General features: G+C 44.0%; 1 protein-coding gene and 1 long non-coding RNA gene across 2 annotated transcripts; one reads left to right on the top strand and one right to left on the bottom strand.

Moving 5' to 3' along the window:
- Positions 1–4,901: 4,901 nt before the first annotated feature.
- Positions 4,902–9,025, top strand: LOC123127417 (uncharacterized). The gene is made up of 2 exons (XR_006462458.1): positions 4,902–5,216; positions 5,361–9,025. It is a non-coding gene; the product is annotated as an uncharacterized lncRNA (long non-coding RNA).
- Positions 9,026–13,730: 4,705 nt separating this feature from the next.
- On the bottom strand, positions 13,731–17,621 carry LOC123127416 (probable serine/threonine-protein kinase At1g54610). The gene is made up of 6 exons (XM_044547113.1): positions 16,353–17,621; positions 16,022–16,249; positions 15,657–15,757; positions 15,476–15,578; positions 14,285–14,698; positions 13,731–14,199 (listed from the first exon to the last, which is right to left on the bottom strand). The coding sequence occupies exons 1-6, from the start codon at positions 17,430–17,432 to the stop codon at positions 13,963–13,965; spliced, it is 2,163 nt and encodes a 720-aa protein (XP_044403048.1). The 5' UTR covers positions 17,433–17,621; the 3' UTR covers positions 13,731–13,962.
- Positions 17,622–18,363: the final 742 nt, after the last annotated feature.

Raw genomic sequence — 18,363 nt, 5'->3', positions numbered from 1 at the left:
TCTTCCCATGTTGCTTTCTCTGGGGATAAGTTTTGCCACTGAATGAACCACTGGCATGTTGTGTCTGGGCACTTGTCGAACTTGCAAAACAACTGATGGTCCAGTTTTTATAGTGCCATCTTCATTTACCGTTGGAAGATGAGGGCTAGGAATAGATTTAGGACCAATGTGCTTCTTGAGTTGGCTCACATTAAACACTGGGTGTATCTTGACTTCACCTAAGAACTGTAACTTATATGCATATTTGCTAATTTTTTCTGACTTATCGTGAATGGTCCATAGTACTTGTTTTGGAGTTTAAGAGCTCCTCTGAACCCAAAAGCAGCCAGCCTGTATGGTGCCATTTTCAGATAGACCAAGTCCCCCACCTCAAATGTTCTTTCCACTCTTTTCATATCAACATAGTGCTTCATTTTGTGTTGTGCCTTATGCAAATTTTCCTTGATTTGCTCCAACATTTGTTGTTTGGAACAAAGGAATTCTTGAGCTTCTATGTCCTCTGGAACAGGAATTGCTAGCTCACTAATTAAAGGAGGTGGAAAACCATATAGAGCTTGGAAGGGGGACATCTTCAAAGCAGTATGATATGTGGAGTTGTACCAGTATTCAGCAAGAGGTAACCAAGACATACACTTCTTGGGTTCATTTGTGATCATACACCTTAGGTATGTCTCCAAACACTGGTTGGCTCATTCTGTCTGGCCATCAGTTTGAGGATGGTATGATGTGCTATACCTCAATTCCACTTTCAATGCATTGAAGATATCTCCCCATAGTTTACTTGTGAAGATTATGTCTCTGTCTGATATGATCAACTTAGGAGGTCCATGCAACCTAATGATCTGGTCCACAAATGCTTGAGCAACAGTGAGGACAGAGTATGGATGAGACAGTGGAATAAAGTGAGAATAGTTAGGCCTCGTTTGGTTCACAGGGTAGAAAAATCATAGGGATAGGGAAGTCATAGGAAATGAGATGACATGCATCTCAAATCCCGTGCATATGAATAGAACAGGAGATGCCCTTTGATTCACATCATAGGATTTTTTTCCATTGAGTCTAGGCTAATGTTTATTTTCCTATGAAATGTGGAGGATAGGAAGAATTCCTCCGTACGAATAGGATTTCATTCCTACAAACCAAAGGGCTCTAAAGGAACTTTCCTTATAGAAATCCTATCCTATGAAAATCCTACAAAATTCCTCCAAACCAAAGGAGGCCTTAGTAAACCTATCCACTACCACCATTATGACTTCTTTTCCTTGGGAATTTGGCAACCCTTCAATAAAGTCCATTGTAACATGCTGCCAAGCCATGTCAGTCACGGGTAGGGGGTCCAATAGGCCAGGTTGCAGGCAGTGTTCATGTTTTGCTCTCTGGCAAATAGGACATGCAGCAATGAATTGTTCTACCTCTTGCTTGAGACCAGGCCAGTAGAATATGTTTTTAATCCTCTAGTATGTTGCTCTCACTCCTGAGTGTCCTCCCACAGGTGAATTATGCAATGCTTGAATAAATTTAGTTCTCAATGCAGCATTATTTCCAACCAATATCTTGCCCTTGTATCTGATAATTCCAATCATGAATGGTGTAATCTGAATTAGCAGAAGGTTGTTGCAGCAGCAGTTGTTCCATTAACTGTTGAGACATTGGGTCCTGCTGGTAACTGGAAATGAGATCTTCTGCCCACACAGGTGTGACAGCAGACATAGCTAAGCAACTTGGGAGTAGTCTGGATAGAGCATCTGCTACTCTGTTTTCACTTCCTTTTTTGTACTGAATTTTGAAATTAAATTCCAGAAGCTTCATCATTAGTTTATGTTGTACTCCTTCAGTAATCTTCTGATCAGTAATGAATTTGAATGACTGCTGATCTGTTTTAATGATTAGCTCATTTCCTAGGAGGTAATGCCTCCATTTCTTGAGTGCTTCCAAGATAGCAAGATCTTCTTTTTCATATGTTGATAAGGCTGCATTTCTAGGGCATATAGAAGAACTATAGTATGCAAGTGGTCTGTCCTTGCTGCATTAGAACTGCTCCTATGCCTTTTCCTGAGGCATCTGTTTCCAATACAAATGGGAGAGAAAATTTTGGCAATGCCAATACAGGAGCTGTGGTTAGGGCTTGTTGAAGTGGTGCAAATGCTTGGTCGTGTTCTTGTTTCCATAAGAAGTGCCCTTTCTTGAGAAGATCATGTAGTGGTCTACAAATCATGCCATAACCTTTGATGTATCTTCTATAATACCCAGCTAGGCCCAAGAAACTTCTCAACTTTGTAACAAAATCTGATGTTGGCCATTCAGCAATAGCAACTATCTTCTTAGGATCAGTTGCTACCCCTTTTTCAGATATGATGTGTCCCAGATATTCTACTTGTTGCACAACAAAGACACACTTGGACATTTTTGCAAACAGCTGGTGCTCTTTCGGTAATTGCAGCACTATTTGTAAATGTTCTTTGTGTTCCTGGAGACTTTTGCTGTAAATTAATATATCATCAAAGAAAACCAGCACAAATTTCTTGAGATATGGACCAAAGATACTGTTCATCAGTGCCTGAAATGTTCCTGGAGCATTTGATAGACTAAAAGGCATCACTAGATATTCAAAAAGGCCCAAATAAGTTCTGAATGCAGTTTTCTGTATATCTTCAGGATGCATTCTTATTTGGTGATATCCAGACCTGAGATCAATTTTTGAGAAGTATTTTGCTCCATGTAATTCATCTAAGAGATCTTCAATCACTGGTATGGGAAATTTGTTCTTCACTGTCAGAGAATTGAGTTTTCTAAAGTCAGTGCAAAGTCTCATTGAGCTATCTTCCTTCTTAACCAACAAAACTGGAGCTGCATACAGACTCTGACTATGTCTGATGAGATGTGCAGCTAGTAACTTCTTCATTTGATCTTCCATTTCTTGTTTCTGATGTTGGGGAACTCTATATGGTCTCACATGAGGAGGGGCTGCACCAGGGACTAGTGGAATAGTGTGGTCTAAAGCTCTTTTAGGTGGTAGTGCCTTGGGTTCCTCAAAAAGATCATCATACTGCAATAGCAGCTTTTGGATTTGAGGAGGTGTTGGTGTTCCTTCAGGTGCTTCCATCAGTATGTTATGCACTTGTAGCAAGAACCCTTCCACCCCTTTATCTAGCAACTTGTTCATTTCCTCAGCTCGCACTTCTTTGACATTGTCAGAGTTGTTGAAAACTGCAGTAGTTACAGTTTGTTTCCCCTCCTTGGTGAAACTGAATGTTTTCTCGGGAATATTGAATGAAACATGGCTGACCACAGTCATCCAATCATATCCCAGAATAACATCATGACTTGGCAGTGTTAATACTCTAAAATTGTGAGTAAGTTTCCACTTTGCCATTCGAAATTCACAATTTGGAACCACTATAGCAGACAGTAATTCCCCCCTGCTACTGCTATTGTGCTTTCCCTGACAGGTAGCAGCTGGCAGTTTTCCTTAATAGCAAAGTCTTGGTTAATGAAAGAAGATGTACTGTCAGAATCAAGTAAAGCTACTGCTCTCTTGCCATTGATATAGATGATAGCAGTAGGAGTTGGAACTGCCAATTGATGACCAATTGCATGAGCAGAAATAAACATTGCTTGTCTTTGTTCTGCTGATAGAACTGGTTAAATACAGGTGTGTGTGCCCTTTCTCTAGCAGTCACAGGAGTTCCTATTGCACTAGTATTATCATTTCTTCCTTGCTGAACAAAACCTGGAGGTACTGTGTTTCTGTTCGTTCTGATTGGAGGCAAGTTCTGCAGTTGTACGTCCTCCAATTGTTTAGACTTCTCTTTCTTTGCTGCCAATTGTTTCCTCAATTTCTCTATTCTCTCTTCCTGCTCTTGTATGTATTCCTGACGCAGTGTAGGAGATCGAACCACAGGTGCAGAACTGGAAGGATTATCCTGTTGGTGCTCTGGGTGAGATGATTTGACCAGCGTTTGCAGGACATTACTGATAGCTAACAACTGCTTGCTCGGGGCTAGAACCACTTCCTCTACTGTTCCCACTGTTGCCGAGATTTGGCCTTGTTTAGCCCCAATTACCTGGAATTCCCCTTGCAGTTTAGATACCTGACTCCGCATCTGGATGTTGTCTTGCTGCATAGCCCCGAAATCATCTCGCAAGGTTAGGACCTCTTGAAGATCCGCATCATCGATCGCTTTAGAGCGCCCCATCACCCGATCTGAAGCGAGAGGTAGGAATTTTACCACTTGAGGACCAGCAACCTGAATCTCACCTCAGATCCTGCCACTGCCGCGATCCATGCCTCCCTAACACACGGATCGAAGCTGGAACGCGGAATTTTACCGATCGAGCGATGTGCTCGAACAACCGCTCCCGCTCGGCCGATCTGTGTCCGAATGATCGTCGCCGCCAACTCCACCTGACCGCGCCCCGCCATCAACTCCGCCAAAATTCACCCCATCGTTGCTGAAGGAGAAGAGAGGGTGGGATTCTTCGCTTGGAGAAAAAAATCAGCTTTTGCGCGTGATTCTGCCGAAGAATGAAGGCTCTGATTACCAATTTGTTAGGACCCGAAGAGTATATGGAGGAATTACTAAGAATTTCTATGGAAAATTGAGACGGATCTCGTATGAGTATGAGGAACTCTAGGGTTCCAGTATAATAGCCATGACGAAAATAAGGGAAAATCATCCAAAAAGCATATTCTCTTTAGCCACAACCCGGCTAGTTATAGGGGAGGGTTTAACCCAAATGGGAAAACAGTAACTCTCAGCTCACACACTGTTACAACGGTAATAACAATCGACAGCTGTGATGAGTCGATAGCCACTGACCGATCCTAGCCGTTGGATAACTGAATCGTTACCTGTGACTTACTGAATCTAAGACAGCTATATATCAGGGCCTGACAGGGCGCCACCTCCACCCTGTTTCTTCTGACTTGCGCCGCCCGTCGCGCCCAGCCTAGGATCGGCGTCGCATCATCTCCACGGATGCCTCCCCGGCGCTGCAGTGCCTTCATGCCTCTAAGCGGGCTTGGCAGCAGCGCGCGTGGCGGAAGAGGGCACCGGCAGCTGCGAGGAGGATTGAACAAGGGAAGCCGGAGATCTGGGAGCGATGGCATGACGGTTGACCTTACCTGCAACCTCTTGTGCCAATCTCCCCCCTGCCAGCGCCGCCCGGTCGAATCATTCACTTCTCGTGGCTCATCTCTCATGTTAATGTGTTTAGTATGTGATCTGATGCACTCAAAGATTCTATGTGTTTTCATGATAGAATTCGTCATTTGTTTTCATTCTTGAATTGTGTTGTTTTCTATCATTTGGAGAACCCATGGAAATTAAGAGCGTGTTCGGATTCACTCCGCTCCACAGCTCTGCTCTAGGAGCGGGCCGAGCGGTGCCGAACGCTACTACTCCGCAGAGTCAGAAGAGCTGAGCGGAGCAGACTGTAGTTCAATCCGGCGGAGTCGTTGAAACCGAGCTCCGCGTGCCACTCCCTGGCCTCCCGCGCAAAACTTCCAGGTTCGCTTGATCCAATTTTCTCGCTAGCGCGCAGCAACTACCTGAACCTCACACCCCGTCGTGTAGGGAGTGGAGTTAGTTAACGAACGTGGTAGCTACTCCCGATTTTTTGGGCCGGAGCCAATAATCCAGGAGCAGGGAGCGGAGTCAAGGATTCAAAGGAGTGGAGGAGATCCGAACACGCCCTAACTTCCACATGAATCTAATTCTGCCATGTTCTCTCAACCGTTGCCTGATGGCCATCTTATGTTTGGTGGCTTGGGGGAGTAGGCTTAGTTTTCTTAATCAGTTTTGGATTTCTCAAATTTTGGTGTGTGCATTTGGGCTTATGGAGTTAGCCATTTTGGTTGGTCTATTTTGATTACTGCAGGACTGGTTGTTATAGAGTTGGAGCAGAGGGGTTGAGCAACTACTGAGCTTATTGTAATCACAGCTGAGTGATAAGATTCTAGAATTGGCTCTCCTTTAGTCTGTAGTAGTTTTGTACTTCAAAAAAACATGGACGGCTTACTATGATAGGCAATACTAATAATATTTGTACAAAATATTGTACAACTCTGGTCATGCTTTTCTAAAATGTTTATATCTAACTTTACATTATAATCAGGTTAAAAAAATTCTATGTACAAGCTAGAATTCTATCCATGTCATCCCTAATATTCTGTTGTCTCTTCCGGCTCAAATGCTTGGCATCCAAAAGAGCAAAATAGCCACAATACTGCAGACCCGTGGATCCTTCTCTGTATCTAAATATAAGCACTGCCATCCAGTTAAGAACAGTGCTATTCTCCTTCTTAAATGGAAATAAATAAATGGCACCTTCTAAAGGTTGTGTTAAAGATTTTTTTCTCTGTCCTTCTAAATTAGTTGTTGAATTCTCTACCTAATTGTTATGCATCCCTGCATATGATATTTAGGATTGGACTGGCAAGCGGACGCAAGAAGATCCTCTCTGTGTTTACATTCTTATATCTATATTTTCTATGCGGCCAGTCTGCTATTTCTTATGCAAATAAATTCTGTCAAACATACTATTAAAGCTTCTTAATTGGGTGCTAAAACTTCGCAAATGCTTGGTACTAAATTTTCTGGAACTGAAACTGCATAACAGTTTAGATATGGTTTCCCTCTTGCCTTTTCATTTGCCAATGAGTTGCAAGAGTCAACTTGGCTCCTACTTTCTGTCTTTGGATCACTTACTTCTAATTGTTTAGAAAAAGAAACTTGCATGTTGGATCTGAATGGAAATAAGTTTTTAAATGTACACCCCAATTAAGCAGCAGACTAATTAGTCTGTGAGATACAATTTCTTTTTTGAAATTTTGTGAGATACATTTTAACTTGTAGTGCTTCTTTATTTTTCTCACCTTCATTATTTGATGAAAAATTATGTTATTTTATTTTTGCCAGGCCAGGATTGTCTATTCATACATTAAGCTATATACCCCCTCTGTAAACTAATATAAGAGCGTTTAGATCACTATTTTAGTAATACAAATGCTCTTATATTAGATTATGGAGGGAGTAAATGTTTAGTTTCTTATTTTTGTTATTCCTTATGGGCGGTACAAATGGCAAAGTGGCGGCCTTTCTTTTACATGGGTTTCTAATACGACAAGTTCAGCAATGACTCAACTGGCATTTTGATGTTTGTGGCTATAATTTCCGAAATTAAAGTTTACAAACAAATATATTTCTACTGCATATGTCAACAGGTTTGGGGAAGATGTGCGTGCAATGGTACTTATAGTTATTTCTACTTAAAGACCAATGCGGTCTCTTCCATGCACTTAGTCACTTTTTGTTTCCAATATCTAAATCAATTTTATAAACAAGTAACGATCAGGTTCGTGGAAGAGGTGTGTAGAATCCTCGCCTACAACTTTGCCTGCTTAAGCAAATCTATATCAGATTTCCTTATGCCCAGTTTTCTTCTTATGTCCAGTATCTGGCTTCAGTGTACAACCATGAGCCTTTTCTTCTTATGCACAAAAGGAAAAAATCATTGAAGATTTTACCATGAAAAAAATTGAGAGCTATGTTTTCTTGCGCACTCATAGATCATATTTTCATCTGTTGTTTAATACTCCCTCCATTCCATAATGTAGTGTGCCCACGCTTTTCGAGATTTAACTTTGACCATACATTTAACCAACATGGGCGACTGCGGCAGGAGCAAGACAGATACCTTTGAATTTGTATTAGGAAGAAGTTTTCGAAGGATAATTTTTCAGTAAAATGATTTATGTATTATTGGTCTAATTTATGGTCAAAGTTGAATCTCGAGAGCGCACTACATTATGGAATGGAGGGAGTACCTTATTTTGACACCCCCACCCAAGCCACCAGCACATGATCCAGAATTGTGATCGTATGATTGTAATTTTCACGTCTATGGCGGGGGATGCAGGTTCAGTAGAGTACTATTTCCAATGGTTATGAGCATATCCTAATTAATCAGATAGATCTTTTGGCTGCATCAAATTGGAGTTTTGGTTTTGTAATCCACCTTCCTTCCATTATGAAGGCATAATATTTTCTTATCACGTCATACTGCACTACAAATGGTTAAAACCCGCTGCCGATTAGAGAAACAAGAATAATGGTGCAAACTTCAGATAGGCATAGTTCTTCATCACTGTGCATTTTACTGGTCTAAGAGTTGGAGCAAAATTTAATGGCCTTGGTTTGGCTCGAATGCGTACTTCTTTTGGCAAATGTCAAGTAGCAGTCTCTGTTCTCTAGCTATGCTGCACTATCTAAGACTTCTCTATTTGACTAGACTTCTCTTTTCTTCTCAGGAAGTGAACTCAGGCTAGAGGCTTCGTTGGTGGTTGCACTCTTCAGAGCGTCTTCATGCACTTCATATATGTGAAGAAGAATTTCAAAAGTTATAATATCCTCACAGGAACACAACTGTATGAAACAAACAGTTGGTTCGCACTTCTTGAAACAGGGTAACTTCGGAATATGCAGATTGATCTTACATATTTAGAGATCACCATACTTTCAAGCAAGTTATATACACTCGAGTAGTTGCTTATTTCGACCGAAGTAAAACTTATGATTATTTTATCATTCATGGTTCTGTCAAGTCTGTATCATTTATCTTGAACAAATTGAAGGAGCAATCTAGGATACAGTGTTCTCATGGACAAAATCAGGGTAAATCCATTAACAGAACTACTACAAATAACGTAAGCAACAGATGCCTGTGAGATGATAGGGAGGTGGAAATTGTATCGTATGATGAAAGAGACTAAATGATGCTTCAGTCAATGAACCGTATGATGTTTTGAACATTATGAAGTTGGGGCTTTAAAATCCTCCAAATTTCTAAATAGCTTGTTTTTTAACTGGTAGCTTGTTACATTTTCATTTTTGATCTGTTATTTAGGGATGTTTGTTTTCTTTGCTACCTGGTCTCTTTTACTCATGTAGAGGTACTCCCTTAGATCTCATAGGTTTTCATGTTTTGTTAAGCTTGGATATGAATTGCAACAGGCCTCCTTTTCTGATGCTTGTGTTGTGGTCCTCTTTGCTTTATCAAGTGGGAACTTACAAGTGATGAGGACATGAATACCTTGGATACGACCAAAAATATTGCATACATGCATATTTGTCAGGTGATTTCTAATGCAAACTATTCAATAATCTATTTATGTTATCCAGAACAAAAATACTTCACACACTTTTGTGTTTTGTCTAATTGCAGGTGTATGGGACATTTGTACAATCCACATATGAAGATAAGGGAAAAGGAGAAGTTTAGGTTGTGTTCAAAAAGTCCTCTCACGTCACTTTTGGGCCAAGAGAAGATAGAGTCCAAGTCTCTCACGTTTTGGATTCAGATTCGGACTGCACAGACATACCTGACTCAAAACACCAACAACTTTTTCATACGGACTCCGAATTGGGTGATTCTTTTTTTGTTGGAAACTAGATTTCGTGCTCTTTCCAACCCAATTGGATTCACCTTCAAATTCGTCCGGAGCGTTGAGTTACGGACGAAACAATCTGACATTGCAGCAGAATCCGAGTCAAACTACAAGCCCAAAGGTGTTGCATCACCTCCACTTGGGCCCATGAGCCTTGTACGACCTAGGGTTAGTTTTAGGCTGCCTTGGGACGTCCTCCCACCTCCTTGGCCGCCACCCCTTACTCCTATATAAGTAGATCCATCTAGTAGCTTTTTCCTTGGGATTTGTTTAGTTAAAAGTTAGCCATTGCAACTTCGTGTACTTCGTTTGTGTCCAACGACCAGACCAAGACCGCTTACGGATCCCCACCATTATCAATACCTCATATATATTTGCAATATTCAGATTGCTTTATCATATTCTTGCTCGTTCTTCGATTGCTTGTAGGAATAGACCTTCGTGGTCAGGCTGACTGTGCTTCCGGCATCGTCAGTAACCTCAGGAGATTGGTTTAGCGATTGCTAAGGCGCAACATCGTGCACGTTTGTAGTCGGATCGTCAAAGTCGTCTCCACCAAATCGATAGTTATCATCTCATCGAAAGATCGGGACACCCTCGCCTCTATCAAGTGGTATCAGTTTTCAGGTTGCTCGGTGAGAATTTCCAGTTTTCCTAGATTAGATTTATTTTCTTACCTATTGTCCAAGAAAAAGCCACAAAAAAGAGTTAGATCTATTTATCCTTGGTCCAAGCCAGTCTGAGCCTTTGCAATTTTCTTTTCATTGCTTGCATAGTTGAATTATCGGTTGCAATCGTCGTGTCGAGTTGCTGGTCTTAGTGTCTAGGTCGTTTAGAGTTTCGAGTTCTGTTCACATTAGTCACGTCGCCGTTGCATCATTATCCCTTCCGCTGTCCACCACCCATCCATCAATTTCCTCCACGTGCTACCCACAGTTCATTGTCATAATCATAGTTGAGATCGTTCCCATCTTCGCTTGATCCAATCTACATCTTATCTAGTTTGTTTTGGAAAGAGGGAGAGAGAAAAAAAAGATAGAGAAAAAAACAAGAGAAAAAAAGTAAAAAAAAAAGTCAGAGAAAAAAAAGAAAGGAAAAGAAAAAAAAAGTGTGAGAAAAAAAAGAGAGGAGAAAAAAAACAAAATTCGGATCTATCTAGACTCAATCTCGTAGTTGAATTCGGATTGGAATCTGTTTTGTGCACTGTTCAGTAAAACAGGCATAACTTCCTCATATGAAGTCTGTTTTGGCTCCGCGAGTACTCAAATGAAAGCTAGCGACGAGCCACATCTAAATAGTTGTAGAAGCTAGCTCAGTATTTGGCACCTCAACATCAGCTTCTAAATAGGTCTACTGCTATTGTGATCTTCACTTATATCTTGCTGTCCAGAGCTACTTCATATCCTTTATTAATGCTAGTTGTGCTACGACGTGACCTCATTAGTGTTCTAGGCTCGCGTCTCTAGTTTGGTCTAGCCTAGGACCAGCACAGTACCGTCGTTGAGCGTTTATTCAACATTGCATCTCTGAATTGATTATTGCTAATCTTTTGCTACCATATATAGCCAACCCAGCTCCACATATTTCTACACCGTGTATACGTACGTTCCCCTGGCAATCGTTTTACACAATCTTCGGAGTTATTTGACACCGCTGGTTGCCTGTCACCACCTGCCGCATGGTAAGAACTTGTAAGATATTGATATTTGCTTTACTGTGAGCACTTTACAACCACATCCTAGTAGTTCATAGGAACATTATTCTCGAATTTTGGTTCTTGTTTCTACTAATCATGACAGGTTGCAGAGATAGAAGTTCTTGGATGACGGACACATCGTCACCATCACGAGAGTTGGGACAACACACACAAGCATATGGTCAGGTTATCTCTTTACCATCATTTGAGGATAGATTTAATCCTGCTATTTATCTAGCTTGGGAGCTTGAAGTAGAACAAGTTTTTAGTCACCATGATTTTTCTGAACTTGAGAGAGTACGAGCTACCATTAGAGCATTTACTGGTTTTGCTTCTGTTTGGTGGAGTGTACATTGTAAGAAAAACATTGATAACCAACCCACAACTTGGAATGTTTTGAAAGCTGTAATGAGACAACAATTTTTCCCTCCTTATTATCGTCGTGAATTGCTTCGCAAATTTGAACAATTTAAACAAGGCAACAACACTGTTCATGCTTACTACCAAGAGTTCAAATCTTATATGCATCATTGTGACATAAAAGAATCTGAGAATGATACAATGAATAGATTTTTTGGTGGTTTGAACCATGATATTCAGGCAAGATTTCAGTATATTCCTCGTTGCATTACTGGTATGTATGTCCGTGCTTGTACCTTTGAGAGACAGATACAGGAGGATGCATTAGGTGACTACAATAACTACTATTCCAGTTCATGCTCACCACCGCCGGTGGGTTCCTCCATCATTGCACCTCGGATTATGAGCGCGGCATCATCTCAAGGGTATGGTACATTGTCAACGTCCGTACCTACATCAGCTACATCTTTGCCACAAGGTAACAGTAAAGATATTGATGATATAACTTCACATGAGAAAGATGCATTCCTAGTTAACTTGAATGCGTCATGTATTGAGTTACCTGTTGATTTGAGCACACCACCTATTTTAGAGAGTGATCAAACAACTGAAATATCAACAATTTTGAGTGCACCCATTGAATTAACTGTTGATGCAAAAGAACTAATGTTTAATCATTTTGATATGGCCTCCAATCTTGGTGATGATTCTGTGTCCAATGACTTATTGCATGTTTGCTTATTTAAGCATGTCGTAGCATGTAAATTTGATGCAAGTAAGGTTTATTCACCAAAGTTGGGATGGTTTAAGGATGAACATTGCGAATCTTTTGAAATGAATAAGAGCTTCACTTATATGTGCAAACTGAGTTCTAATATTTTCATGCCTTCTACTTCTTGTGATAATTTTTTGGCTTTAGTTTTTATGAACTATGAAAGTTACTCGTGTATACATGTGTCATACGTGCAAAAATCAAGGGAAGTTAAACTGGATGACATATACATATACAACATGTACACCTTGTCTCTTTTGTTAGCCACATTTCAGATTAAGCAACGCCGAGGACGGCTTTGTTTTCAAAAAGGGGAGGATGATGAGGACATGAATACCTTGGATACGACCAAAAATATTGCATACATGCATATTTGTCAGGTGATTTCTAATGCAAACTATTCAATAATCTATTTATGTTATCCAGAACAAAAATACTTCACACACTTTTGTGTTTTGTCTAATTGCAGGTGTATGGGACATTTGTACAATCCACATATGAAGATAAGGGAAAAGGAGAAGTTTAGGTTGTGTTCAAAAAGTCCTCTCACGTCATTTTTGGGCCAAGAGAAGATAGAGTCCAAGTCTCTCACGTTTTGGATTCAGATTCGGACTGCACAGACATACCTGACTCAAAACGCCAACAACTTTTTCATACGGACTTCGAATTGGGTGATTCTTTTTTTGTTGGAAACTAGATTTCGTGCTCTTTCCAACCCAATTGGATTCACCTTCAAATTCGTCCGGAGCGTTGAGTTACGGACGAAACAATCTAACATTGCAGTAGAATCCGAGTCAAATTACAAGCCCAAAGGTGTTGCATCACCTCCACTTGGGCCCATGAGCCTTGTACGACCTAGGGTTAGTTTTAGGCTGCCTTGGGACGTCCTCCCACCTCCTTGGCCGCCACCCCTTGCTCCTATATAAGTAGATCCATCTAGTAGCTTTTTCCTTGGGATTTGTTTAGTTAAAAGTTAGCCATTTCAACTTCGTGTACTTCGTTTGTGTCCAACGACCAGACCAAGACCGCTTACGGATCCCCATCATTATCAATACCTCATATATATTTGCAATATTTAGATTGCTTTATCATATTCTTGCTCGTTCTTCGATTGCTTGCAGGAATAGACCTTCGTGGTCAGACTGACTGTGCTTCCGGCATCGTCAGTAACCTCAGGAGATTGGTTTAACGATTGCTAAGGCGCAACATCGTGCACGTTTGTAGTCGGATCGTCAAAGTCGTCTCCACCAAATCGATAGTTATCATCTCATCGAAAGATCGGGACACCCTCGCCTCTATCAACAAGCATTTTAAACCTCAATACAAGTAGAGTGATTCATGTAAAACAAATTGTTTTGTCTCTCCGGATGGTTTGGAGGAGAAGCACGTCTGTTGTTGGTATTTTAATGAATGCATCGTAATTCTCGCGGTAGCTTCTACTCCCTTCGTTTCTAAATATAAATCTTTTTAAAGATTTTAATATGGACTACATACAGACATATTTTAGAGTGTAGATTCACTCATTATGTTGCATGGGCCATGACCATCCGGTTTGTCGGTACACACATGTTTTTTTCATCAATACAGCCCGGTGTACAAGTCTCATTTCCCTTGAGGCTTTTCGAATCCTCCCAACTCTGCGTGCAGCGGCGGCAGCGAGCCCGCATTGGAGATCCTGTAGGTCGCCTATGGTGGAGGTGTTTCTGTGCACGCACGACAGGCTCGATCTGGCGGTGAGGATGGCATGTCATTTTCTACCGCTGGTGAGTAATGGTTGCGGTTGATCCTCTCCTTGTCGACGCGCGCTTTGCGCACCGCCACCTGGATCTGCCGCTCGTGCTCCTTGAGCATCTCGTCCATGTTCCCTCCCGGCGGCACCAGCGGGCCGGAGTAGTTCATCCTCCGGTTCCGCCCTCTGTAACCCTGATGAATCACAAACACACCATCAGCGTGTGTCAAAGAATGCGTCACGCTGCAGCAGCAGCAACAAAATTTGACAGATACTCACAGGCACAGCTGAAGGGGCGTCCCTCGTGGGCATGGCGGTGTCTTTGTTGGCAGGGACGGGCCTGTCAAGCGCATTGGCGGGCTCGGCGACGTCGAGGCGGTTGTACTTGGAGTTGCTATTCCTGGCCGCCGACGAGCTCGGGTGCAGGTCGGTGCCCCGGGACGTGGCGTAGGACCTCTGCGACGTCAGGTGCGCGGCGTGGTTCAACACCCTGACGGAGCTGGTCGTTCGCTGGAACCCGCGGCCGCGCTGGTAGTCTTTCCTGTACCACGTCGACCCGAACTGCCCGGCGTTCTGCATCGTCGACAGCTGCCCGGCGGCTGCCCGCGGCTCCATGCGGAATCCCGACATGCTGTCCTCCAGCGTGCTGCAGTGGTGGCTGCTGCTCTTCGGGTTGTTACGCACCTGCCTCCTCTGCAAACATAAATAAATTATTATTATGTAGTGTATGTATGTACATACTAGCAAAAAGGCCCGTGCGTTGCAACGGAAAAAAATCCAATTATATTTTTAGCTGGGTCAGTTGGACAAACTATGCGTGGTCGATTGCGAATCAACCTGTGGTTGAGTTGGTTAGGTGGACAGTGGTATCCCCAACTCATCAGGGTTCAAATCCTGGTGTTCGCATTATTTCTGGATTTATTTCAGGATTTCCGGCGATACGCTTTCAGTGGGAGGAGACGTTCCCGTCGACGACGAGGCGCCTACGGTGATTTTGTAAATCTCAAGATATGCCGGCTCAGTCTCTCGAAGGTGCTCATAGGGGTAAGGTGTGCGTGTGTGCGTTCATAAGGGTGAGTGTATGCACGTGTATATGAGCGCTTGTGTCTGTACTGATGCTCAAAAAAAACTATGTGTGGCCGATTGGCAGGTTATGACTTGACAATTTTATTTTTCTCTGACCTGGCTCACAGTTCGTCGTTAGATGGGCTTTCTTTGTTGGGTCAAAATGGATGGCAGTAACGAAACCAAATAGCTTACATAAATTTAATTGAAACGGAACGAAACAAAGTGGGACGAAAGTAAGAATATCTCTTTTAATAGTAGGTATAGGTATAGATACAGATGTACGTATAGAAACATAAACATGACAGATAATAATGATTTGAGTTCCTTTGGCGCGCGCGCACGTCGTGAGACATGAGGGATCGGATGAGCTGAGAAGAAATGAAATGAAGTACTAGTACGTACCTGGCGGTCTGCTCCAGCGGCGTCTACTGGCTTGGGTTCGTCGTTTCTTCCCGGCTTCACGGACAGGGAGCCGTTGCCTGCTATGGTTGCCGCCGCGTTTTGCCTATCAACAACCAAAAAAAAAAAGAGTCAAAGTCACGTCGTAATTAAGGGCGGGAACCGTGGCGATCAATGCGAGTACCTCATGGCCTCCTTGCCGCGGAGCTTGGCGTCGTACTCTTTGCTTGGCGGGTACTTGGGAAAGCTCGACGGGTCACACGCCAACGGCTTGGTTCTGAAGAACTGATGAGATCCCATTTGCATTGCAGCAATGTGTCTGTCAGTCGCTGCAAAATCAGAGTATATAGCGTAAAACTACCGGTTTTCAGGCAAGAGTGGGTTCTGTAGAATTTTTTTTTTCAAAGACAAACCAAACCTAATTTGTGATAGGTACTCTATTCATGAAAAAAAGAAAGATAAAATGGGTGGTTCTACGGAGCCTTGCCTGAAAACCGGTACAAGTCGATGCTGCTGTGAGCGCGACGCTGGAAGAGAGAGGCTACTTACTTGGCTGTCGAGTGCCGAAGCTGCGGTGCCCCGGTGGGAGGGTTCGATGGCCAGCAGCGTGTCCACGAGGTCCAGCGCCGTGGGAGGGAAGTCCCGGAAGGTCTCGGCCGTCCGGCGCCTGTAGGGTCGCTGCGGCTTAAAGAGGGTCACGTCCGGCAGCTTCGCCTTGGCCCAGTACTCCTCAGACGGCGAACCGCAGAGTTTGAAGATCTTGTGCAGCTGCTCAATCTGCGCACTCACACGAGTGAGATCGAGTTTCATACTACACTACTAGGGAGTAAGTAGAGACCAAAATCAAATTACTACTAAGATGAGCTTAGTAGTTAGGAACCTCGGTCTGTCCGGGCATGATGGGCTTTCCGGCGAGCAGCTCGGCGAGGATGCAGCCGGTGCTCCACAGGTCGACCGCGACCCCGTACTCGGTGGCTCCGAGCAGGAGCTCCGGCGGGCGGTACCACAGCGTGACGACCCTGCTCGTGAGGTGCTGTGTCTTGGCCGGGTCGAAGAAGGTGGCCAGCCCGAAGTCGGCGATTTTGAGCACGCCGTTGTCGTCGATGAGCAGGTTGGACCCTTTGATGTCCCTGTGGAGCACCCCACGGCCGTGGCAATGGTGGAGCCCCGCCAGGATCTGCCTCATGAAGCACTTGACCTGCGGCTCGGTGAAGCGGAGGCCCGGGGTGACGGCGAGGCCGGCGAGGTCGTGCTCCATGTACTCGAAGACGAGGTAGAGGCTGTGGGAGAGGCGTGACGTGACGATGCCCTCCAGCTTGATCACGTTGGGGTGGTCAAGCCGGCGCAGGATGTGGATCTCCCTCGCCATGAACCGCACGCTCTCCGGGTCCATGTTGAGGAAGCGCACCCGCTTCAGCGCCACGATCTTGCCGCTCTGCAGGTCGCGCGCCATGTACACGTTGCTGTACGTGCCCTGCCCGATCTTGTCCAACCTCTCGAAGGTGTCGGCACGGCGGGGCAGCCACCCATGGACCACCTCCCCGGCCACGGAGGTTAGCCAGGACGGCCAGCCGGCGATCACGTGCTCGCCGGAGAACCCCTGGGGCACGCCCTGCGGGATGGGGTCCGCTGCATCATGGTCGCCGGTGTCCACGGTGGGCCGCCGGTGGTGCGTGAGCCCGGCTGTGCTGTACGACTTGTTGAGAGAGGCGACGACGAGCACCGGAGCCTTCTTCTGGGGTGCGGTGGTAGGCTGCGCCTTGGGCTTGACGCTGGACTCGGACCTGCTGATGACGGCGTGCACGATCGGCGCGACGACCGCAGAATCCTCCTTGGCGGTGAGAGTGATGAGCTGCTTCAGGGATTGGCTGGGCGCTTTCTGCAGCCGCAACCTGTCCGGCACCGGCACCGGCACGTGTTCCTCCTCGACAACCTGCTCCTTGGAGCAAAGGCTGCCCATGGTTGAGACGCCGTTCCGCCGGCCGGAGCCGGCTCCCCGTTTCTCCCCGACCGCCGGAACGCGCCTCAACAGCCGAGAGGAACGCGCGCGGCGGGGAAGACAGGCACGCGCCCGCAACAACCAGAGGTGTAGCTAGCTAGGCGGGGTACGGTCCTCCAAGAAGCGGTGGTCGTGGGAGCACGAATTTTTGTAACGTGCATGCCACCCATCTCTACTACCCAACCCATACTTTTGATTTTCAAGCTACAACATGTTTGAAACCGAAAATCATATTTATTTTTTATTTTCATCTGGTTGACATGCCGTCCACTATATCAAATACTCCCTCCGTTTCAAAATAAGTGTCTCAATTTTAATACTATATTAAAGTTGAGACATTTATTTTGAGACGAACAGAGTATCCTGTAGACAAGGTAGTTGGAAGATTATTATTGTAATACAACTGTCACCTACTCTAAAACTAATCTGTTTTGTGCGACCCTGATAAACAAATTTTACGTGTGGATCCATTTGAACTAACAGTCCCATTTCATGTCTTAGGACACCCTCTCAAAATTATATTTGAAAGTAATTTTTCTTATTTTGTGAAATTAGACCCCTTCTAGCATATCCCAACATAGTATTTTCTCATGTTATCATCTAGCTCAGATCACCAGCTCGACGCCCCTTATTCGAGATCTGCCGATTTTAGCATTGACATTGATGGCCCACGCAGGTCCCATTGTTTGGTCACGAGAGCTCGATGTCGAATCTTCGAATCAACGATAGCATCGTGTAGCGCCCAATATGCGGTCCTATCATCAAGGAACTTGAAAGTCCCGCAAATGATAGAAGCGCATATCGAAGACGCTTCGCAAGGTGGATATCATTATAACATACCATGTACTGAATAGATGAGAATACCAGATAAAGGCTTACACTCGCCACAAGC

Source organism: Triticum aestivum, chromosome 6A (assembly GCF_018294505.1).
Source record: "Triticum aestivum cultivar Chinese Spring chromosome 6A, IWGSC CS RefSeq v2.1, whole genome shotgun sequence".
In the NCBI taxonomy this organism is placed as follows: domain Eukaryota; kingdom Viridiplantae; phylum Streptophyta; class Magnoliopsida; order Poales; family Poaceae; genus Triticum; species Triticum aestivum.
Note: the sequence above shows the minus strand (reverse complement) of the source record. Positions and strands in the feature narration are given on the sequence as shown.

Excerpts from the sequence above, each read along its gene's own strand:
- LOC123127416 (XM_044547113.1), bottom strand. The coding sequence starts at position 17,432 with ATGGGCAGCCTTTGCTCCAAGGAGCAGGTTGTCGAGGAGGAACACGTG. Across the intron at positions 16,250-16,352 it reads TCATGCCCGGACAGACCGAG|ATTGAGCAGCTGCACAAGAT; the intron begins GTTCCTAACTAC and ends GTGAGTGCGCAG. Across the intron at positions 15,579-15,656 it reads CGCGGCAAGGAGGCCATGAG|GCAAAACGCGGCGGCAACCA; the intron begins GTACTCGCATTG and ends GGTTGTTGATAG.